General features: G+C 38.4%; 1 protein-coding gene across 6 annotated transcripts in view; it reads right to left on the bottom strand.

Annotated features, from left to right (window-relative positions):
• Positions 1–25,332, bottom strand: part of sbno2b (strawberry notch homolog 2b) — a 75,959-nt gene that overhangs the window by 21,984 nt on the left and 28,643 nt on the right. For 4 of the 6 annotated variants that reach the window (XM_030082506.1, XM_030082505.1, XM_030082507.1 and 1 more), the window contains one exon: positions 18,459–18,582. In XM_030082506.1, coding sequence (XP_029938366.1) covers positions 18,459–18,582 — 124 coding nt within the window. Of the gene's footprint in view, positions 1–10,055; positions 10,557–18,458; positions 18,583–19,956; positions 20,103–25,332 lie in introns of those variants that run through there. The other 2 variants (XM_030082509.1, XM_030082510.1) reach the window with 2 other exon arrangements.

Here is a 25,332-nt window from a genome sequence, read left to right as displayed (position 1 = left end):
AGAACAAGCTAGAAACCCAAATGATTGGCTGTAAGGTGATGCAATCCCAACAATATGCTCCCGCTAATTAATTCTGAGAAGCTGAGCTGACCTCTGTCATGGCTGCCTGTTCGTCATTACTCACAGTTCAGCTGAAAATGTTTCACAGGCATGCGAGGACGAGATGTGGCACTCTAAGTGCAAACATGACTACATCATGTGGTAATGGAGCACAGTGAGGATGGGAAATGGCCAACAGATAAAGAATGGCTCAGCCCTGTGTTTGCTTACACCTATATGTGATGTTAGAGGAACAAAGTAAGTCACGGACCGTAGCAGGCCGCCGTCTGTGTATTGGAAAGAGTGCTTTCAATGCAGTCAATCTGCGTTTGCTGCGAGGTCGATGATTATGGCTTGCTTTATAACTCCCTTGCCCTACCTTTCTCTTTCCCTTTCTCCCTCTGTTTGTGTGTATATGTTTTTGCTTCCTGGGGCAAGAACGGGCATGAGCAGGCACTCCGGAGTTGCTCGAGTTTACAGACAGTTGAGAGAAACAACAGGATTTTAAGTGGTGACAGAGAAGGCTCAGAAAGGGTCCTTAAGAAATACCTGCAAAACTATGCAACCGTATATCCTATTACTTTTTTAAACCTCATTTTCCAACTTTCTTCTGTCTTCTTTCCAATGTTTCTGCTTCTTCCTTTTTTGATGCTTCTTACAGAGGGTGGATTGGGAAACAGTGAAGCTTGGAAAAGGGACACGGTGTAACCAGAGGCATCCTTCCATCAAGGCATGTGTGCAGAAACACTGACAAATGTAGTTTACCATGGAAAGCACTTCTTGTTCTCTCACCCGATAACCTCAAATATATTATGCCAAGTTAGTAGATGAATTTAGTTTGAAAGCTGCTGTGATTTAATTTTAAGGTACACCTCAAACTTAATAACAAGCTTCACACCATAGCTTCCTTTGAACTCCTAAATAAAATCTTGATTATTTTAAAGCTCTGCATCACAATGAATTCATTCAAACAAAGGTGAAAACACCTTTCCAGTACTTTATCCCATTAATAAGGGAGTTTTACTTAGACCTGTCAGTCATTCCTCTAAGTTTCATTATGACGTGACGTCTAGGTTTTCAGCATCATGTAAACACATGTAACAGAACGTACAGTGCTACAGACACAGTGTTACAAGACTAATCAACCTGACACGGGGGTTTAAAAAAAAGAAAAAAAAAAAATAGAAAAAAACTGCTGCATCTTGGTTGGTGCAAACCAAGATGTGTCCAAACTGAGTACCATGCTAATCGAGTTGTTAAGCAGAGCGTAACAGAGGCAGCAGTGTTTGTCCCCCGGCAGGCCTGTACCCAGGGCTACTTCTTCTTGTGCGGCTCCTGAGAGCACGGGCCCTGCCAAGCAGAGATAAGGCTTGAATTCCAACTGCTCTGATGGTAATCTGGCTCCTTCCACAGCACACAGCCTCACAACCATATAACTACTAATCCTGCTTCTGTGTCTCTGTCTGTCTCCTCCCCTCTTGCTCCATTTCTCTGCTGTGCAATAAATAAAATACCTCAATGTGTACGTGCATTTTGGTCTGTGCAAATGTTTCTTTCTCTGTTGCTTTTAGAGAACTAAATCAGAATGAAGTCTTCATAGTATTTTCTTGGAGCCCTTTTTCAGTCAGAAAATCAGAGTGTGCTGTGAACAGATGAACACGTGAATCTAATGCTCATGTTTTTTCCTGTCATTTATCCAGCTTGATATTTTTTGGTTTACATGTTCCTCTTTCACTTCAGTTTCTCCTTTACCAGTAAGTGTGATGTCTGTACAAATGCTTGCATCCCTTTGGATCACAGCCCAATAAGATAGGAGAAACTTTTAGACGTAATCCAAACGCATTTGCACATACTGAACGTCATGCATCCACAGAAGCGGTAAATTGTGTTTGAGTGTGTGGATAATGACCGTTGTGAGCCTGCTGATGATTAATGCAGGCACACAGTTGAAAAATGGCTCCCACAAGCCCTCTTCAGTTCACCAGATGCCTGCAGAGCACCGTGGAGGCTTGGTGGTTTAGGTTGAAGGTGGTAGTTATCAGCTTAAAGAATCACAAATGTAAAAAAATGCACCTACTAAACAAAAACATTCACAAACAGCATGTCTTTATCAACAGTATAGCCTGTGTGTTCAACAGATTGGTGCATGTTTGATGAGTAATCTTAAATAGAGAAACAAAAACAGCTCTCATGACAAAACAAAAAAAAGAAAGAAAAGCAATTCCATATTCATGACACGTAACTACACATCCAGGCTAAAATAAAGACTAGAAAACTGTAAACAGACCAGACCACTCATACAGATACATAGCTGTTTTCATGGAGAAGTGAAGAACAGTCGTTTCTGATATAAAGACTACAGTGTTACTGCTTATAATGTTGATTCTATGTGAAGGAGGTCTAGCAGTCCTTCATGCTGTCTTTATTAACAACAATTTTTACAGTAAAGTTAAGGGGCTTATGACAGGAGTTGTACGCCACAACCTCCATATTGAGGTGTCTGAACAGCTTTTAGTAAACTTTTCAATTTTTTTTTTTCCCACAAAATTTCAGTGGTAGTATTTCATATTTTCTTGTTCTAACTACCCTTGCCTTCTTAATTATTCATGAAACACTGAGAACAGAGCTGAAAAAAAGCCTGTATGAAAGGTGTAGTAACATAACATTTTGATTCACTGAATCTATTTTCAAATACTCTGGCCTCTTCTCTATTGACCTCAGCATTTTCACCTGCTTTCTTTCTCAATTCACAAGAGTAAATCAATGGTTATTGGCAGTGCTAACTTTGACATAATTCTACCTGCCTCCATTTACACATGCGCTGTTGTTAGTAAGGATCTAGTGACCCAGATAAAATGCTCTGGGTTACTATTTTGAAGATGGCATTGCTTAATTGTGATGCAGCCACCCACCACTAGTTAGGGCTGTAGTGCCATCAGACTGCTGTCCTGCCTCATGATGAGAAATTAGCACCTTTATCAACTTTTCAATTTGCCTGCGTTCGGCCAGTGGCGGGTGAATCTGACCAGTCACAGGGCGGGTTTAAAATTTTAGACAAGAGGGTCAGAATTCACATGAATTATATGATTCACCTGTTAAACACAGCAACGTAGTTTAGCTGTCCCATTATCAGTAAAATAAGGAAGGACAAGTTGTTTTTTTTTTACTTTCTTTTTCAACTCTATCAGAATTCACCACATTGAATGTGGTATTACACTGCTGACACTGTGCCAATAAGTGCATGCACCTCTAAGTCTGAGTCAATTTTAAGGCTGGAAGATGCTTGAAAACAGGTTTCTGTTTATTTGGTGTAACTGTCAGGCCCTTTTCACCTGAAAACCTATCAATAAAATACACAATAAAATCCTGACTATCTTTTCCAGTAACATCCTGTTAGCTATTTTTTTTCAACTTGTGTTCTTTGTGTAATCTATTTGATAAAGAACTAACAATCTGGATAATCAATTCAATATTTTCAGACCATTTCCCCACAGCTATTTTTTTGTTTTTTAAATTACCTTTTAAAATGTGAAAATGTTTATTGTACCTTTTAAAGTAATGTGAAACAGATTTGGCAGGCACAGAAAATGGAGCAAAGAGTTGATATCTCTGTTTAATCTATTAACGAATATCAAAGTAAGTGACTGTGAAAAAATATTAACTTAAAAGATAGATGAAGTGATCGTCCTCTACCTTCAAACCAGCATTTTTATTCACAACATTTCTTTAACATCTGCCTCATATTTCTGCATTCCTTTATGTCAAACCTTGAAATTATGCACAACTTTCACTCGCTCTAAAAAAAAAAAAAAAAAAAACCCTTAATGTGAAGCGCTGAGTACACAATCCCAGGCCACATCCCGTTAAACTCAATAACCTGGCTCAGTGCGCGACCTAACTGAAGCCTCAGCCGGGCCCGGCCCAGGGCTTTCCCCTCCCACACACTGCCAGCTTGGCTGCTTTTCCAAGGCCAGGAAGCAAGTCACCCTGGCCTCCCACTCACCCCACATGCATGTACAAAACGCACACCTCAAATGACCTAACATCTTACCAGTATATTGCTGTCACCTCATGCTTTTTTTTTTCCTTCGCTCTTTTAGGCTTCATCCATTGTTTTTCCATTGCTGACACTTTGTATGGTTTTGCACATTTAAGATCTCTTTGAGTGTTTAGCTTTGTTTTGTCATCCAACCACAGCATATTGCCACAAGACAAATATATAAAATATTAACTATAACACTTCACACAACTGTGTGCAGCAGTGAGAGACCACTGAACTGTTTTCACTTCTCTGAGGGTCCTGATGTATCACAGATAGCAATAAACCCTGCTTTGAAGTCCTTGAAACACTTCCCTGACTTCAGTAATTAGGTCATGGACATGTGAATCGCACAAAACCTCAGGTCTGACAAGTTGTAAATGCTGATAAAATGTCAAAGTTCAAGACTGTAACCTAGAGTGGACCTGTCAATAGGCCAAGTCGGAACACTGAAAGCTTATCTGTCAAGTCCCAGGGAGTCTGTGTTTAGTTGGGAGGGCTGGGTTATTAAATTATCCATCTGACCAAAACACCCCCTCACCTAAGACCCTCTCTTCTAGGGTCAGCTGTTGACCTTGTCCATGTAGGTAACAGATGGTGTGTGTGTGTGTGTGTGTGTGTGTGTGTGTGTGTGTGTGTGTGTGTGTGTGTGTGTGTGCATGTGTGTGTGTGAGATTTTGCAAGGCGGTTCTCAGTCCAGGAACTGAGAAGCCACTGCTGGTGTCTCTCCTTCTGTCTGGATTATGTTATGCCATGCTGTCTGCATGTCTCACATCTCTGACATATCTTTTGAGCTACGACTTTAATAGCACAACACAGCAAGGATTTTCCTTTTCTTTGACCTTCTCAGAGACTTGAAGCAATTATTTACTTTTTTTGAGCACATGATCTCTTTGGCTAAAGTGACACTAAATCTTGTGATATCGCTTTAGCATTTCTTCAGTCTGAAACAGAGAGTCCAGCAAATGTTGACTCAATGGCATCTGGCTTTGACATACAGACACCAATCAGCTTAAGCGTGTGCTTGTCAAAAACAAACAAAACACTGAACAAACAAACACAACAAAACACATTTCGTACACAGCTTTTTATCTTTTCAGGTCTATGGGTTACAACTTTAACAACAAAGACACATCCAAACACTTGCTTTTCAGATACAAAGGATCAGCTTCCAGGATCCCAACTCAGACCACTCCTCACTCAATCCAATCTAATAAAAAACAAATATGTCTATGTCATTAAATTTCAGGGAAGACACTCCTGGAATTTCCATTGTAATTATAGTTGCATAGATCTTTTTCAAAATATAATCGAAGATGTTTTTTTTTGTTTTCATTCTAAATAAATAAAATTGAAAGTTTTAATTATGATGTCCTTGTCTCGCTCACAGTCAGTTCGGTCTATCCATTCCCAGACAACTATCCTGGGCCAATGAAAGTGGTCTATCCAGTCCAACAACCTCCTGACAGGCAGGCCTTCATGTTGTGCCAAGTCTGACTAAAGCAAGCCAGGGACAGCTTGCTGCTTACAAGCCTCCTGGAATTTTCCAATGTTTTCATATGTTCAGCAAAATAAAGGGATGCCATGTCAGTGTCGCAGCTAGCAGCCCAACGATGGAGCTGCTTCAAAGGACATTTCTTCAAGCTGTGTGTCTAGGGGATCATAAAGCTTTCACCAAACTGTCTGTTAGAATCTAACAGAGGTGACAAGGCTCCACAATCTCATGTTACTACAAATCTTTATGATTTATGAGTAGCAGTGCTTAAACACAGAGAAAAAAGACAGGATCTCAGCGAGGAAACCTAATTTGCTGAATTTTGGGGCTGAAAATAAGACGTCACACACAGAATGGTACTGTGAGAGTGCTATTCTCTGAGGCATGTTAACAGTTTGAATCCAGACTTTAACCAAGGAGAAGAAGACAGAGGACTAAAATACTGAAAAACAGTAGAAAGAACAAGTCTCAGACACGAAAGTAAAGGAAAGGTACTTCTGTAAATGATAACACAATTTTTATAATGCTGAGCCTACCCCAATAAATTATCTTATTTACTAAGGTAAATAATATTATTGTGGTTATATATTGAAAGAAAATTAAGTAAAACAAATCAAACCTTATTATTTATAAGTAAAATAATGCTGCTACACAATAAAGCTGCTCCATGTGCATCTTTATAAAATGGCCTCTGTGCATGTGGTCTTTTCCAGGAAGCAGTGTATGTGTGACTTATCTTAAACTGACTCGATCATGAGCCAGACACATGGGACTCACTGGTACAAATAATATGTGTGGTTGAACTTTCCTGTACTTAATGTGGCTGAGAACAGCTCAACAAGACCTTCGTATGCTTTGTGTCACTGTCATGCCCCACAGAGAAGGAGCCAAAACTTAGATTCCCTATTACACAGTATTGTGGTTGATGGCAATTCAAACTTTTAAAATGCCATTTAACATTTTCACTCCACCATATATCCTGAAAGTGCAAAGCATTGTCAACTCCAGAAAATAGGCATAAATCATAAAAGGACAAGACCAAGCCTACGTGTCAGCTGACATTGTGAGAAAAATGGAAAAGGAGGGAGTTGTAGCACAAGCTGACGTCTCAGTTAGGAAGAAATTTCAACACAGTGCATCATACAACACATGCAATATGGGGAAACCCTGTAATTTGCACCAGTCACATACAACATTTGTGGAATTGAAACTGTTATATTTATCATCAAAAAGACGTGAATGTCAGTGTTTTAAATTTAAATCACACTGTTAGTGTAGAGGACGAGGTGTCTTGATTTCAAGCAGAACAATCTGAAATGCCAGAGTCTGTTTCATGATAGCTATATTTTTTTTTAAATCTACGAAGGGAGCCAGTGCTAAATAATGAATGAGCCTTGTACTTGTTAGACAAACACAACAAAACTATTCCTGAAAGCTTTTTATTTTGCCACAAAGAACCCAAAGCGTCGCTTTCTCATCTCATCTCTGTCTCTCTGTCACTGTAACACACACACACACACACACACACACACACACACACACACACACACACACACACACACACACACACACATACATGTGCATACACTTTCACACACCAGTGGTAAATGAACTACTATCCCACGGGCTCATTGCCCGTAAGTTGCTAATTTAGTTATAAGCCAAGGATCAACTCCTGCTGCACTTTTACAACCACCTTCCTGTTGGCTGACAGACAAGCTCACAAACACTCGCTGGGGCTTATACCAAAAAGTGTCTCGAGGAGAACAAACTGTCCAAAACCACAAACAGTATGTACTGAATGTGTTTTACACTCTTGGGGGAGGCTTCATTCATCCCGTCTCGTCTGAATGATATGTGTATGATATTCTTATCATGAAACCAAAGCAAGTGAAGCAAGTAATGTTCTAATATGAAGCCAAAACTTTGTTGCTCTTCAGAAATGTTGACCTCAGAGAAATGGGAGGTTGTTTGTCTGCATTTCTGAAACTGTTTTGAAAGCTGTAAAGACCTAGGACCACTAAATAATTTTCCTCGGAACTGGGATCACATAAAATGATGTCCTTAATTGTCACATTTTAAATGGTTGCAACCTGTTTGCATATTTGCCTTCATTCATCAGCCAACAGCAAATTGATAAAAATATTCACTGAGTGTCAGCAGAGATTGAAAATGACAAGCATCAAAAACCTTGGCTCCATTTTAATTGTCACACCAGGGTAAACAGCTTATTTAATTGTGCCTGACGGTCCGCATGACGACCTCCACAGAACAAAGGCCTTAACAGCAGAATATGAGTGAAAAGGCCAGATTACTGGATGCTTATAAACCTAAAAAGCTGGGGCCAAAAAGTGTGTGTACATATGAAAACAAGGCATTCAGTATCGGTCCAGTTGATATGAACTCACAATATTCTTACTGTGACAGCTGTTTTCTACCGAAGCACTTCAACAAACACAAACCAATTCAACTCTCTTATTAACAAACTAGCCTTCAACTTTGTCTGGTGGGGTCTGTGCTACTTACAGTCGATCAATACAGAATTTTACTTTCCAGCAAATAACCAAGAAAATCCACTAATGTAAAGTCATGTTGATGGGTTGACAGCTTGACAGCTTTAAAGTTACTTACTGGGAAACAAAACATACACCAGTATAATGCATGAAGATTTGATAAGTTTCCTGTTTTTGATTTCATTTCAGTTTTCTTATCTTTTTTCAAGTGTATCTGGGAAATGCAGGTTTAGTCCAGAGTGCTTCAATTGAATGTGCTTTAAATGTGTTTAATTACTTGAATGTGAAAAAGAATTAGCAAGTGTTGAAACCAAATTTGGATTTTTCTTAAGGGGTACAACAATTAAGGAGCTTCAATACCGATTCTACAATCATCTAGAATTTTTTAATTTTTTAATCGCATTCATATGACTGGAAATTGCTTTAAAACCACAAAAATAAAAATTATTGGAAGTACATATGCCTGCTGACAAAAACAAAACAAAACAAAACAAAATACAAACAGTGGATCCGAAATGTTGACAGTATCACTTTATTCCAGTGTCTATTTGTGTCTACTGTCAAATATTCACTCATGGCAGCAACCTGTCATTTTATTGACAATGAAGAGCTTTTGATTACCAAGTTGGAACATGCCTCTATGTTGTCTTATCACCTGACATCACCTAGTTATATTCTGTGGTTATAAATAACCCCTTGTAGCAATGTGTTAAATACACTGCTCTTCAAAGAGGGATTGGTAAATATTGGTAAAGAGAGCATGTGCCCAGCTAAACATACACATGTGGCACCTGACCCCCATCTTCTATTATCTGTGAATCTCTTCAAAGCTCTCACTCATCCTTACCACTACTTCTTTCACTTCCTGTAAGCTGCATGCAGAGGGTCACGCTTGAAGTTTAATGTAATGCCAGGAACCAGATGATATCTCTACAAGATATCCTGTTCTATCAATGTGCTGAGAGGATGAGTTCATTCTTTAAACTGTGCTCCATGAAGAAAGTGTTTCTGCCAGAATCCAACTTGCTTGCACCCAGTTTGTCTGCTGAAACCTCGAATATGCGTTTGATATCATTTAAAAAATACCCTTAGATAAAACCAAAGGTATGAATTTCATAGCTGATACTTGACACTTCTGAAATACTGTGAATTTGGGATTTTGTTAATAACAGCTCAACAGTGTTACATGTGTGTGAAAACTAGCATTTAAAATTAGGCCCATTTTGAATGGAGAATAAATGTTTGTCAGTGTATAATCACGTTAAAACTAAAAGCAAAAGGTCTCAGTGTCTCAAAAGTATGTGTGGGAAAAACTACAGATGTGGAAAGGTGAACTAATACTAGGGACTCAGTGACCTCTTCACGAATAAAATCACCACGGTGCAGTGTCATGCACAATCATTCAACAACAATCAGTAGCACCACAATGAACATGTGTAATAGTTCTGCACAAAAGCGATAACAGTGCTGTTTGTGCTGACAAGATATCAGGTTCAAGCACTTACGGGAAGACAGTGTGAACTCTGGCAGACAATCATTTGCCTGAGTTCCTGGCTGACAAAGAAAGTCTGAGTGGATGCCTGACTCGTCTTTTTATAAAAATGGGAAACTACTTTAGCAGTATTTTAGAAAGATATTTTGACAAAGCTTAGGATAAACTGACACTAACATTTCATTATACTTTAGGTGATTCACAGACAGACTAAGATCCAGAACTTCCAGTTTAGCATTGCACTTACAAGGAAGTTTTCAAATATTCCTTCCAGGAAAGCAAAATAAACACATATCAATCATAAGCCAGATAGCCTACTAATCGCATAATAAAGTTTTGTGATAAGCGCAATAAAAAGTTTTCACAACAGCTGCGAACATACACACACAAGTTGTTTCTTAACTTCGACAGGAGAGACATCCAAGTTTTTAACACATATCTACAAACACGGCAAAAAGAAGCAAACAGTTCCAATACCTTTGGAAGTGGTCGTCCCAGCTGAGAATACAGTTTAGTCCAAAATTGCATGAGCGACATGGGTCCAACCGCTGCAGGGTGTGTGTGTGTTAGGGGGTGGGGGCTAAATACACACACACATGTGCTCCTGCTTCACCTTGAATCCCTGAATTCCACCGTTTCTTCCATGTGTTGGTCAAAGTGTTGGTAGTCACCTCACAACTGCTGCGCTTCCAACCACTGGATTCTTGCCGGCCCTGTCACAGTTCCTCTCTGGCCCAACACACATGGGTCTCAGCCACAGGTACAGTCTGAGCACTGAGCTGACACATACAAACTCTGCAGAGACACAGGCACGTCTAAAACATGCTTCCAGCTCCACCAATACAGCCAGGTATTTGCATAGAGGGCTTAGTCATAGTGATTGTGGACTAGTTCCTCTGAGCTCAGAAAGGTGGTTGGAGAGCAAGTGAGAGCGCAGAGGGGAGGGGAGAGGTGGGGAGAAGAGGGAGGGAGGAGGGGAGGAGCTTTCAGGAAATGATGCTTTTGTTGGTAAGTGACTAGAGTTACTGGCAGTCGGGCCCATTTTACTGTACATGGTGTAACTCAACCGCATTTGTAGTGTAAACAGTATTGCGCTCTGGACCTGGCTGCTCCTCACACCCTGCTGCTTACCGCTATGTTTAATGGGCCTGGGCCACTATTTAATGATTATTATATTTAGAGACTGACTCTCTGCCTGGCTGCCTGTCTTATTTCATACTTTGTTTTGTTGTCTCTACATGTATCTATGAATTACACAGCTTCTTGAATCAGTTGCTGATTTATATATATATATTTATATCCAATCTGAAAATGTAGCATGAGCTTCTCATCTCATCAGTTTAGCCTTGTTATGTTGTTTTAATTAACATAAAACATATCCAAAACTACATTTAAAGCTTAAAGTTCAATAAAATTGTACTAACATTTTTCCATGGTCATCTGAACAATGACACTGAGGCAGCTAGTGTCAGAAGTGCTTTAACAGGTTAAGTTCAAGCTACAAGTTTGTCTATTTAAAGTTTTTCAAGCATCAGCCAAAGCTTCTATTTGTGCACAACTACAGACAAATACCTCATCATAAAAGGTCAGTCCTGCTTCCTGGAAATAGTGTGCCACAAAAAAAAAAAAAAAAAAAAAAAAAAAAAAGAAAATTCTGGGAATCTGATTGCAAATAGATGCTTTAAAAAAAACTTATCCTAAACTGATCAAAGCCAGCATAGTGTCACCATTTAACCATTCAAAAGCTACTCATATATGAGAAGATTGTGCAATTTAAAAAGCACACCTAATATGATTTGTCTCCTTTACAAGTGGAATGGATGGGCATTTCTTTTCCCTCCCCAGCTTACAGGAATACATGATATCAAGCGAGCATGGTGACGTACTGTAATGTCCATCTCTGCAGGACCGAAGAGGAGTCAGACTCCTAGAGACGGAGTGGCGCCTGTCCACCATGTCATCATCCAATGAGTGGGAATCCTCTGAATAATTTGTGTATTTGTGACCCTGTGTGTGTGTGTGTGTGTTTAGGTGGGGGGTGGGGGGGTGGAATGAAGGGCCATCAGGCGGGATGAATCATTTATGAGTTTCTCTAGAAAACTCCAACACCCAAAGATGCACACCTTATTGCATCACCGACTAAAGAAGAAGACATAAAGACCAAGACAGCTGCTGGAGCACAGACACTTTAACACACCATTACCTCAAGTACTGCAGGTGTCTGGTGTGCCAGCAGGTTTAATAATTGATTCTGCATTAGGAACTGTGGGTTGTATCTATAAAATACAGGGCAGACATAAGTTGACGTAAGCTACAGATGTGCACGACAACGGGGCTAAATCATTAAATATCCACCCATCTGATAGTGGGAAATATCAAAACTATTCATCAGTTTGTGTTTCATTCATGTTCTTCTTAGAACCTGCACTAGTCACAGTGACAGTGTCTTTCTTTGCTCAACAATGCCCAAGTAGAGCGGAGTTTTCAGTGTGCAGTGGGATATTGTCAAGTATGTTAATTTACAACACGGAAAAAAAAGTAGCGTGTAGACTGTGTCAGGGGAAAAATGGTGTGTAATCAATCCACCGGAGCAATGCAACCACATGTTTATCCAGTGTCGTGCAAGGTAGTTATCCTGCACGACACGGGAGACGCTGTGATCCTGCCTGGTCTGAGGAGACAACGCAGCTCATCTTGACAACAAACTCACAAAGAATACTTCCACTTTAAAAAACCATGCTGAGACACACAATTCTAGCATTTATAATCCAATATGGTGGCTGATGTTTGTGAATAAAGGGTTCAATGGGATCTGAAGGCATGCAATATCCTAATGGACAATGTGTAAAATACCTGTTTTATGTTTTGAGAGTATTGAGAGTTTTTTTTTCCTCCAAAGGTCAGTCTTTTCTAGACAATGGAGAAACTCATTACTGGGAAAAGCCCTGGTTGGAGCAGCTAAAGCTAATTTGTCTCGCCAGATCAGGTTGGGACACATACCTTCCAAGGAAAACTATTCACATAATAAACTTTCAAATACACATTTCATTTCCTCCTTTAAATTAGGTCTCTCAAAGAATGTTTGAACCTACAAGGAAGTAACAAGATGGGCTTTTTCCTGAAATAAAACAAGATGATTTCTGGTAAAATCAAGTTCTTGTTAGGGTGATAGCTGAAATATATCTATCTGCACAGAAAAGACTTTAGTAACAATAAAGTTAAAGGGTTGGAGGAGCAAAAATGGCTTCACAGTAAACTGAGCAGCAAATAAGTCAGATTTTCCTTTCCTTCACCCCAGTCACAGTGTGTTGTGGGACTGCTCTAAGTTGATAATAAATGGACCAAATGTTTGCTGGTGAAGCAAAAATAACAGAGTGAAACAGTAGGTTTTCTCTACCTCATCTGTGAACGCCTTTACCCTTCATGTACAAATTAGGTTAAAGGCTAAACACACATTCACACTTGAGCTTTCAATTCTAAAATAAAACAAAACTGAAAGAGTTGCAAAAACAGACAAGATGCACGCGTATCTGTACAGCAGAACCACACAGCATCAGATAAAGATGATACACCTCACACCAAAGCATGGAGTAGTGTGTGTACATGCAATGTGTTGACATTATGAAGAGTGCATAGTGTGTGTGGGTGTTATTACGCATGCTTACATCAAGGTTTTGTTTCTCCTGAATGGTTATAACTTTTTTGTTGTTATGGTGACCTTTGCTGTCATTCTGTTTTCATGCATAAAGATTTTGATACTTAAAGTTCACAAGCGAAAACACTCAAACTCTGGCAGGCAAGCACACGTCATCGTGGCAGCACTTTGTCTTCAAACCACAGAGAGGTTTTTTTTGTTCATGCTCACACTCGCCTGCACAGTCAGCAGAGTTAAAACAATATCCTATGATTTTATTAGAAGAACAATGCTTTTTACTTTACTATAATCATCCTATTATTCTACTAGTGATTGTCAGTAGTCATCTTATTTATACTGCTGCTTCTTCAAATTAATGAAAGAAAATTGGTAAAAAAGAAGAAAACCTTAATGTTGGTTTGTAAAAGTTTCCAATGTTTATCAGTTTTATTATGTCCAAAATACAGAGGTATGCTTTAAGCCATAGATAGAGCAGCTGCTCCATAAGACCAAAGAAAAGAGTTCAGGTGTCATTTTAATTTGTCGTAACTGTAATTTGGTCAGGAAAGATCAAATGAACCATGCAAGCAAACTGAAAGATATTTCAGAACATTGTTATCTGTCTGTAAAGCTTTAGATGTACTTCACTCGAACTAGTAAAAAAAAAAAAAAAAAAAAGAGAATTAACTTATATGTATTCACCAAATTTTGATGTATTTAACAGGGGTCATCGAAAAAGTAATTGCAAATTCTATCACAGTCTAATTTTTATACCACATACCCTTTGAACCAGGGTAGGGACTCAAACCTTAGCTCTCCACACTCAACATATAGAAAACTCAATGCACCACTAGGGGGGACTATTCTGTAAAATCCTGATTATGATGTGTAATGCACAAAAATGGATATTTTGTTTTGTGTATTTTTTTCATCTTTATTTATGACAGAAGAGGTCATTTTTTGATGCCAGTGAAGCACAATTCAAATCAAGATTGATTGTATAAATCTTCATCACATCATGGAACAGTGATCATATGATCTTGTTTTGATAATTAGTGATGTATTGTGAAAGACAGATAATGAACAAGGGATAGCAAAGCTCAAAGGGAAGTCTATTAACCCTAATACAAGCAAGTATTCAGCTCCTGTTTACTGGCATCCTAGAGATATACTTCCTGCTCGTATGCTGCACCACTGTATTTCCTTACAATACAAGGATATTCGGACTGAATACTGGTGAAGTGCATAAACAAACATAAGAAACTTCAAAAACCAGAACCAGACAATAAGAAGTCTCTCCAATAACTCTGCAGCTGTAATTGAACCAGTGCAATTAGTCATGTGAACTCAGCACATAGGCTGTCAAGTTTCAACAAGGACAAAAACACTAAACACCCCACAGAAATCTAAAAAAAATTATGCAGAGAGAATACAAAAAAGGGCAGGATGAGAGGAGAATGAAGTCTAAATTAGGGATGAAAAGGGGTGGGCTGAGTCTGAGGTGGTAGATAAGTCACTATGACCCCGTGACTTACAATTTCTCTCCATGCCTCACATGGCAGGGTGTGTCCCAAAGAACAGCTGAGAAAGCACAACACAAGCACAAAAACATCTCTCTCTGTCTCTCCCTCTCCCTCTCTCTCTCTCTCTCCAACACATTCACGTGCACAAACAAGCACGCACGCACGCACACATACACACATGCGTACAAACGCGCACACACTTGTAAGTCTCATATTAGGGAACTAAGTCTGCTGCTCTTCAATGAATTCATCATGAGGATATGTGAGGATGTCACATTCAAAAATGTGAAGTAGAATCACATAACTGCCTTTTAATTATGAACATATAACTCAGGAGATCTAGTTGTTATATGTATCACCTATGTAATAATTCTCACATTCACTTGAAGGGAAAAAAAGTTACAATCCAACTGGATGGAAAGCAAGGGGAATCCCACATGAATCACACCATCTGTGTCAGCGTGACAATTCATGCAATGACGCACCACTTTCGTCCATATAACTCTCGTGGAGTCTTTCTTCTTGATTTAAAACATTAAAAAAAATGTTTTCCCCCTTTTATGAATGAGCCAATTACACTTACTCAAAAAAGTACTACTAGTGTTGTTTGTGTGTCTGTGAGAGCATTCGCATTGGTGTGTCAGATTTCTGTTTAAACACAACTTCCGTTAAAACTTCTGACCCATTCTTGCTTAAGTTCCTGCTAATTTGAATGACATTTAGTACAGTCTCTCTATAAACTCTTAAAAAAAACTCAGCTGACCTAAAGCACACATACTATTGAAAAACAATACCTCAATGTAACACTAAGTCATTTAAAGTATTTCATGTTGTATTTATTGTTAATATTACATCTGTCTTTTGGTTGTGTTTGCAGCGATTTCTTATATCTGAATATACAAGTTTGAAGACATATCGCGCAATCACCAAATAATCCATTCATCTTATGAACACACTTCATATGAGTCAGGGTCACAGAGAACTCAAACTTATTTCAGTAAACACCGGCTGCAGTGCAGGGTGCACCCTGGACACATTTTTCTGAAAAGTTAAACTAATCCTGAAGTCACATTCAGGAACATGCTCATTAAATATCACTGTATACTCAATACATTCCTCAGAAATGTGCCTGTAGTTATAAATAATAATAATAATAATGACAGTAATCCAATAATTTTATAGAAAGAAAATAAACATTACATCTTCAGAGGTTTTTACAACATTTTTTTCAATTAACCAGTTAAAAGGTCTGTAATAATACAGGTAATCTGAGACACTTAGCTTTAGTCCAGAACTTTCTTTTGGTCTCATTTACTGAATTCAAAAAAACAAAACAAAACAAAACAAACAAACAAACAAAAAAAAAAACATATATTCCTCTCTTATGCAAACAGGCTGCACAGTTTACTTGCACTTTACAAGAAATAATCCAACACTACTGACAACTCATGCAAATTGGCTTAGTTAAATTAGAGTATTTGTGCATCTTTTACTGCTAGACCTCGGACGAGAATCAATAAATCAGTTAATTGCATGATAAATGAAAAGTAACTTGATAATTTTTCCGGACTCTATATATTATCATATTATCACAGGGGAAATGAACAAGCATGTATATTTGCTTTCTTTGTTCATCGCCTCCACACAGGCTGTATGTCAAGATGATTCACTCTGCACTGCTCCCAGCAGCACTCCTGAGTGCATCTGTTTCAAAGCAGAATGATGGGAGTGAACACTCTTCACAGCAATGTAGGATCTTTGTCTCTGTGAAAAGAGGAGGAGCCACTAGCCACACACACAGTGAGCCTCCTGAGGAGCAGTCAGAGTACCGCAATAGAAATTGGGAGCAAAAAGTTATCTAAAAGTTCTTAACATTCCAATTACAATGGTTAAAACATGAGAAATAAAAGTTTATTGCATCTGAAAGGGTGTACTTGCATTAAGATATTGTAATGATTGCAGAGCCGGCCACGGTGACAGTTGTGCTGCAATGCATCAATGGAGTTTGGGATGGAGGATTCAGGATTCAAACGTTGTTTTCGTGGTTTATTTTGATCTAATGGTGTTAACTGTGTTATTGGTGGTTGTGCTGTGTTGTTGTAGTTTAGTTAATCTAAAAAGTTGAGTTAGTTTCAACACTGTCCAGACCAGTGTGTTTGATGTCGTCATGCCACTGCCCCTGTTGTGTGTATGGCTAGTTAAAAGCTTGCGACTGCTGTGGTACACGAGCAATAGTTTCAGTGACTCTCTACGCTGACAGTAATCTTCACAGACCACATAAGTGATTATGGTGTCTGAAAAAAATATGTTGACAATAATTTCATTTATGGACGATAATTTGTTAGACAATACATCGACCAGAAAAAAGTTATCATCGTCGCAGGTCCACTTTCTGCTTGAATCCACCCTGGACAGACCAGATGGAGAGCTGAGTACTCGCACGTGATATTGCCATACAGAATCTTACAACATACTGAAATTGTCCAAAAAGGAAATATGACAGGTGATTTGTTGACTAAGAAAAACAAAGCATATCCTGTTCTGTAAAATGGCTCTCATCACAACAAGTAAAAGTACAGCAAAAACAACAACAACCATCTCTGCTAAAAGGGGGAAGCTGATGTGCACATACTGTGTTAAATACAGATACAATCATAAACAACTTCATCGCTCTCATATGATGAAAATCACAGAGCTTGTGTTAAATTATATTACTAGCATAAACTCCACCCAGTGCTTTGCATATTCTGGTAGAAGTGCTCATATTCATACTGAATATAATGTTTTTTTATTTGATGGTTTGACGTTATTTGAGCTAGGGAAAAAAACTAAACAGAAAAGCTATTCCTTGTCTAGTGTCAGACAGGCTAATAATTAGGAGATGCTGCCAGTTGACCTAATAACTCATGAGTCCCCTTTCACCATCACGGCATATTGTGTTTTAATGTGATCCAATAATGGCTCTCATCAAGTCTGGCAAAAATGGCTGCGTATTAGAAAACCACTGGTCTATGTCATTACACTGGTTCCTGCTAATGTGAAGCCAACTATAAGGACTGGGATGGATGCACACAAAGGCGCACAAAAACAGAAAATGCAAATGATGTATAGAAACCACACAGAACAAAGGGGGTAGTGAGCAGATGGCTGCATCTTCACTGCCCCTATCTGAACATTTGACCCTCACAAATACGTCTCCAAATTAAACATAAACAACAGCAAAAGACAAACAATTCATCAAAACTTAAACCCACTTGAATAACTTCCTTTCATACTTTAAACATCGCATAAACGCAGCACACCTAGTGGATGCAATTTAAAGCAAGATTGTAAATCAAAAGAAAACTCGGTCTACCTGCCTGTGGTTTTTGAAGGTGCAGTGAGGAGGTGTAGAATGGTACTAAATTACAGTGTCTCATTAATGACATGCCTTGACAGGAATGGGGCAGGTGCTCCTGCGGTTGTCTAGACAACACTAGGCTTTAATAAGGTTGCTCCATGGTAAATTAAACCGAGCTGAATACACATGAAAGACAGGATGAAAGAGGTGGGTGGGAGGGAAGGCCCTTCCCCCTATTAGGCAAGTGAACGAGAGCAAGTTAGAGACAGAAAACAGCAAGCAAGAGGTGAGTACAACTGTCTAAGAGCACATTTCATTCTGGCTGTAGCACACATGAGAACCTGTGCTGCTACATTACACATATAGAACCACAAGAGACTCACCTGGGGGAAATCACCATTCCTGGGAAGGGTGAGGCTGGAAAAGTCCATGTCAGGGAATCCTGTGTACATGTCCATTTGCACATCTGGAGTGGTGGCTGTAGTGCTGTTGTTCAAGTGGTATTGCCTAAATGAAAAAAATAAAGGGTAAGCATAAATGCTACTGTGCAATAGTGTGACTGGCATTCACGATTACTGCTATCAAGTGAAAATCCACAATCTTTCATGACAACTAAAAGCAGTACTACTACTAGCACAAACACTGTTTTGGGAAATGTGATAGTGGAAGACTTTTTCAAGTCTGACACAGTTATGAAACTGAGTTCAAAAAACCAGAACGAGGAAGACCTCACTGCTTTAATTCAAATAATTATTGGGAAAAAAAAGAGATGATGCCCTAATAGATATTTTGATGGCAGTTCAGGAAGCAGAGGTGGAAGATACAGTTGGACATTTTAATTTCACTTGGCTCATTTGATTCATGCTGAAACACCAACTGCAAATCCACAAGACAGCAGCAAATTTGGCTGAAAGCAATTTCATCATCATTTCAAAAACTAACTGGTAACCAGAATCAACGCTGTGGTCAGAGTGGTCAAATTAAGGCAGATCGTACCCACAACCATTTTCACTGACATTCAGACTGTGACAGGATTTGAAGTTGATGGTGGCTTCATCTTTTTACTGGAATAATCTGAACAATAACACACAGGGGGGCAAATTAAATATCCTATTAGTGGCAGGTAAGAAAGAAATCACCAAACAGTGCCTTCACAGTGACCCGATCACACTGAATCTATCAAGAGATATTATTGAAAATAAACATAGCATGGGACAGATTGTGTCTGTTGCCAGATAACAAAAACAGAAGAGAGAACAATTCTACAAAAAGTGGAATGTGTGTGTGTGTGTGTGTGTGTGTGTGTGTGTGTGTGTGCATACACAACCAAAATCGAGTCGGATGGTTCAAATCCAGTTTTAGAAATTGTCAAACAAAAGTTGAAAATACATGGCTACATTGTTAGCCAGTGAACAACAACCCCCAAGTAGACCACAAAATGTCACTGAATTACCTCATTTTTAGAAACCCCCCAAAACAAAGCTATTTATGTTTTTCCTGCTCCCAAGTGAAGGGTCACAACAGTTTCACTACCACGATAAGTATTCCAGGAAATAATTCAGGTCAAACATCAAACCTCGCAGGAACAGCAGAGAATAAGATTTCATGATTAAAATCACAATATAACATTACATCTGGTCTAAAAACCATTCAAGCTCAACAGACTCTTTCAGTTTCATTAGTTGACCAAAGTTTTGCTAAGGAGTGGGTAATTGCCCTGGGTGAAGCAACAGTCTAACTGGAAACTAAAATGAAATTGCAAGTAATTGAATAACTATACCAAACAGAGAAAAAGAAAATGTCTCAGGTCAGAACAACAACAAGTAGATAAGAATAAAAGCCATGCAAGAAACATAAAAACAAGGAGTAGAAAACACCAACCTGCTCACCTCTCCTGAACACCAACCATCTCCTGGTGTCCTGTGTTATTATCTGGCATAGGTCAACAGACCTCGCCTTCCCAACATGAGCTATTTTCAGTTTCTTGCTGACTTCGAATCATCACAACACAACAGTACAGCTATACCGACGGCGTTGGACACCGACTCAAAATGAAAGCAAAACTAAACCTTTGTAAAGGTGGAACTTTACTGACTCCCTCCCCATGCACATATCCAATCATGTGCTGAGGTTCAGGCTCAGAGGGGATGAGCTTGGCCAAATCTATTCAAAGGATTTGGCTCTGCATTCTAAACCGTGAGCTGGAGCTCAGTGAGATTGATTGATTTAAGTTTAAAACACACCAAGAGGATGAAACAACCGTGCCCTGGTGTATGGAAATGAGATTATGGACCCTGCGATTTTCATTGAGCAGTAAAATTCAACATTCATTCATGTGCTATTTTTGAGGATTTGTTTTTAAAAATTCCAGCAGTGTCTTTTATGGAAAATCACATGGTTGCAGTGCAATTAGGACTTTATTTTCTAACTGTGTGTTTACTCTCCAAACAACAGTAATCACTGGAAGGGTGGAAGGGGCTCTTTCAACATCATGACCCTTTTAATTATGTTTACTGTAGATCTGTGTCTTCTGACCATCCATATGAAAATCGAAATATGCCCCTCCCCTCCCCCACCCCAAAAAAAACAAACAAAAAAAAACAAACATAATGAAAAAATGCGGATACAATGAAAACAGTCATATTAATCATGAGTGATGAATGTAAACAGGAAAAAATTGAGCTTTGTGTAATTCTCAGAAAGCACTACTGAGCAACAGTGACTGGTTACAATCATCCATCCTGGAAATCCCCCTCCCTGGCCCTTTGGCCATCAGCGATATGACAGTGATAATATTACAGCAAAAGTCTTGGCAGAACTACATCAGCTGCTTTCCAACAACACAAAGCTGATTACAGCTCCCGGCCAAAGCAGCTGACAGACTCTCTCTGCATCCTGCCTTCCCATTCTGCGCAACCCGTAGCTTTGCACAGTTCAGTATTTGAACTATATTTTTGGACGGACTGATGGGATTGGCCCTGGAAACCCAAATGTGCAACACCAACATGTCAGTGACTGAGAGACTTTCAAGTTGTCTGACAATTCCATTAAACACCCATACTAGTTCAAACACACAAATCATAATGGATGTGCAGGGTGATATTTGCCACAGCAAAAAAAAAAAAAAAAAAAAAAAATACCAGAAAGAGAAGCGGATTAAACATTAAGTTACTCTATTAGTGACATTTTGATAATTGTTTGGCAGAGATCACTGACTTGAAAAATAAGCACACACAGACGAAGCACATGCATACCACCGAGTCTTTTAAGTCCCTGCTGCATACACTGAAATGAGTAGATATGGTTCCCAGACTGGTTCACTAACTGAGAACGTAGCAATTCAGTTAACACACTGGCCAGTAAAAACTTTTTTTTTTTTTTTTTTACCTTGAATTTGGTTCACACCTCAATTTTCAAAAACTACTTCTTTTTTTTGAGTCTTTCAAAGGAATAAATTAACATATCACAAGAACATATGATGATAAGATGATAATTTAGTAAAACACAGAGACAAAAAAAGGATTTTCATCTAATAACTATTCAGAAAAAAATTAACATTTTTCTTCTCCAGGACATTTTATTTTATGTAAGTTTTACAAGTAATTGTGATTAATAAGAAAAAGGTATCTTCAGAAGTGGGTTAATTCCAAATGTTAATGACTATTGTGTAGTTATAGGACCTTCCCACCTCATGTCCTCTATAGAAGTGTGGGCCTTTACTTAACATATTGTCGCACATTCATTCAAACAGCTCCTAATAATAAAATATATGCTACTGCAAAACTCATGACGAAGTCTGCCATCAACCACAGTTTGCAGCTTGGCATTGAGAATATTTATGCTGTGTGTGATCTTTGACTTTGGAGCGTGAATTTCATTCCTGATGCAAAAGAGTTGGCAGCTCCTCTTTAATCACTGTGAGCGGGAGATGGACTTTATCCCCCCCTCAATGAAAATAATTCAGCAGATGAAGGGGATGCATCGGCCAGAAAGGGGTTAAATCTAGCCAGACAAAATGAACCCGTCTTATAGCTTTGTGGGACTGAGTGAGCACAGCGTTGCAGTAATGTCTCCACCGGCCAAGTGTTGCAGTTGAAGTGTTGCTAGCAAGGCTGCAACATATATCACAAATGCTTTGTTCTCACATCAAAATGTGCAATATATCATACATGTCGCAAAAGACTGAGCTGCAGTAAATTCAATTTCCACACACTGTGTGTATGCACGTTCTGATAAATCAACACAAAGGGCTTTAAATATGAATAAAAAGCGGAATGGTTGCAATTCATCAACAAACGAGTGCAATGAACTCATTCAAAAAATGTTAAAGATGAATAACCTAAAGTATTTAGTCCCCAGTGGCTACAGGGCTAAAGTCAGAAACACAAAAATCAACAAAGAAAAGTACCAAAAGCAAAATATTTAACATACTCTAAATACTCAAACTCTGCTGGTCCTGCCAGCAGATGCACATTTTATGGGGGCGGAGGATAACAACCTGTCACAGCTGGTGTAAATTAAAGGCGAAAACAGTGTAGTAATTTGAGAAAAAATTTCAAAGCAAAAACATTAATTTTATCTATTTAGTATTTCATTTATTGCTGCCAGAACAAAATAATTTTTATTATATCGCTATTGCCTTGCTCAACATCAACAGTTGTTGCATCCACAGTGCTACTGTTTTGTGAGTTTGTCAGCATTTCTCTTGTGATCGTCTCTCTACCCATCTTGTGACACTTGTAAGTTACTACTAGCAACAAATCAATTAATTTTTCAAGTGTTAAAGCCTCTCCGGTCCTGAAGCATCTACAAGAAGGCATAGCCCAAACCCTAACCCAGCAGGTAAAACTGAGCCCCAGGAAGACAGGTGACTTTCAGTTTTCCAGTTTGGCTCTAAAGCCTGCTACAGCGATACTCCAAACCATCATTCTTTCTAACCAGTTGGCACTATTAGTCCAGGAAAAATTGCAATGCAATGGTAAGGTGGTAAAACAATTAATCAAATAAATAATTCAGTATTTATTTTATCCTGAGTGTGGGATTTTTTTCAAACTTGGGTGACTGGCAGGGTTTCCTTCAAATGATTAAGGGAAAAAAACAACTAAAATCATGTTAGAGAGTCATTTTATGAAAGGACAGCCTAATAGCAAAGACAATACAAAGAGAAGTACCAGTAAGTTAGAGCTTCCCCCTCAAACACTACTTCACTTTCATTTCATGGTGACTGATTTCAGAAGAACTAATCTGCTTCAAAAAGTCGTTCTTTTTTTTAGTTGTATTTTTAACACAATCCATATTTTGCAGAGGAATTTTGTTTTTTTTCCCCCTAATCTTATGAACTTCAGGTTTTGAAAAAAGTCACAACAGTTAAAATATCAATTGACCTGTGCCCCTGAAAGAATTTAAATCGTTAAGAAGACTTAAAGCTACATTCTACAAGGTATGCTGTCCTTCTGTTATTGTACGAATGAAAACTTGGCCACACTTATTTTAAAAGATTTCATTTTACTACAAACAGGTATTATTTCCCCACAATCAACCGTGACGAAACATCCTCCCATGACAGTGAATAAGAACATTTTAATACCACTTCCAGTAACTAAACAGGATATTCTCCAAAGTTCAGTGAAAAGACAGAGACAACAAAGTGACACAAAGCAATAACAAACTGTTAAAATTCTTTGGAAATACACTTATACGCAGCCAGAAAGAAAAAAAACAAAAAAGAAAAAAAAAAAGAAGAACTTGAGAAACAGTCCAGTCTGAGCTGTGACAGTATGGTACAGAGAAGATAGGCAGCTGGTGAAACCGGATTTTGAGTTACATATGAATCAGTTTAACTGGATTCGCTGCATTTAATTACATGAACTTCAGTGTCCTGGTTATCAGATATCTCCAAACTCTAATAGCTTTTGTTAAACATCATCACATGGAGCTCATATAAATCCAATTATTCATATTAATGTGCACATAATAAATAGCGGTATTACAAATGGCTGTGATCTCTATGGGATAAGCAGCAGCAACAGCAGTCACAGGAGCCATATTGAGTTGTTCTGAGCACATTCAAGCAGCGTTGCTTCAATCAAAACTTTTAGTTAAAGTGAAACACTTTTGTAAGCTGTACTGGTTGTGCTTTTTTCTAATGTCTGAAGCTGTGTCTGCACAAGTTATTATAACATCCTTTATTTAACCAGGTTAAAAGCCTCACTGAGATATAAAATCTCTTTTCCAAGAGAGACCTGGCAAGGTGAGCCGCAGATGTCAGAAACAAAGATAGAAACTATAGATAGTAAAGTATCACAACTTCTTTTAATCTCTACTTCCTTCCTAAATGGTATTTCTTAAATGTAATAGATGTTTACACAGAAGACTCAGAACATCACAAAAATCTAACATGTGAAACACAATTTTACAAACAGGACTCTCAAGTCTAAGTGAACATTCTTTTTTAAGGGGTCAGAAATATGATATATGCTCTGGTGTATGAATATCGATGCTGAATACAGCATCTCATAATTTATTATCCAGCACTATAATCATGACAAAAAGGCCCAACTGTGTTGAGAAGACTAGAAAAAAACAACAACTTGGCAATCATAAATTTCTAATGCAACTTCTTAAAAAGAGAAAAGATTAAAGAAAATTTAGCCTTTTTGTTATAGAGTTACAATATAGAATAACAATAATGACTTCATGATAACTTTCCTTCATTCCATTACTTTAGTGTCATTCAATTCATTTAAGTAAGATGGGATTCACAGCACAACTCATAACATACAAGAAATATCTAATGGAGCATAAAGACAAAGGTGGAGAAAAAGATGTGTGTATTAAATAACTGACATATGTATGAATATAATTCACAAAATTCTATCATAAACAGCTTTGGGTACAACATCAGAGAATATAACATGTATGTCACATGATGGTTATACCTCTACAATGAGGAGTCAATGAAATTGTGGTGCTGTAGTGTGGAGACATACCAAAAACCCAGCTATAAACATAAAGTCATGACTAAACTACAATGAAAGAAACTGTTTAGGTGGGTCACTGTTGTTGTCTTTTTGACATAATTGTGATGTGCATGCGTTTTTTAAATCTATACACAACCAGCACAGTTTCCATTAACAGAGATTTCCGTGGTTTACAGCCGTGCTTTGTGCTAATATAGCTTAACAATGCACATCAGGAATAAGAGCATGGTGAGGCCAAACACTTGCTCCAAGCAGATGACTGGAAATACAAAACTCT

This window comes from Salarias fasciatus, chromosome 23 (assembly GCF_902148845.1).
Source record: "Salarias fasciatus chromosome 23, fSalaFa1.1, whole genome shotgun sequence".
In the NCBI taxonomy this organism is placed as follows: domain Eukaryota; kingdom Metazoa; phylum Chordata; class Actinopteri; order Blenniiformes; family Blenniidae; genus Salarias; species Salarias fasciatus.
The sequence above is the reverse complement of the archived record's forward strand: the minus strand, read 5'-3'. Positions and strand labels throughout refer to the sequence as shown.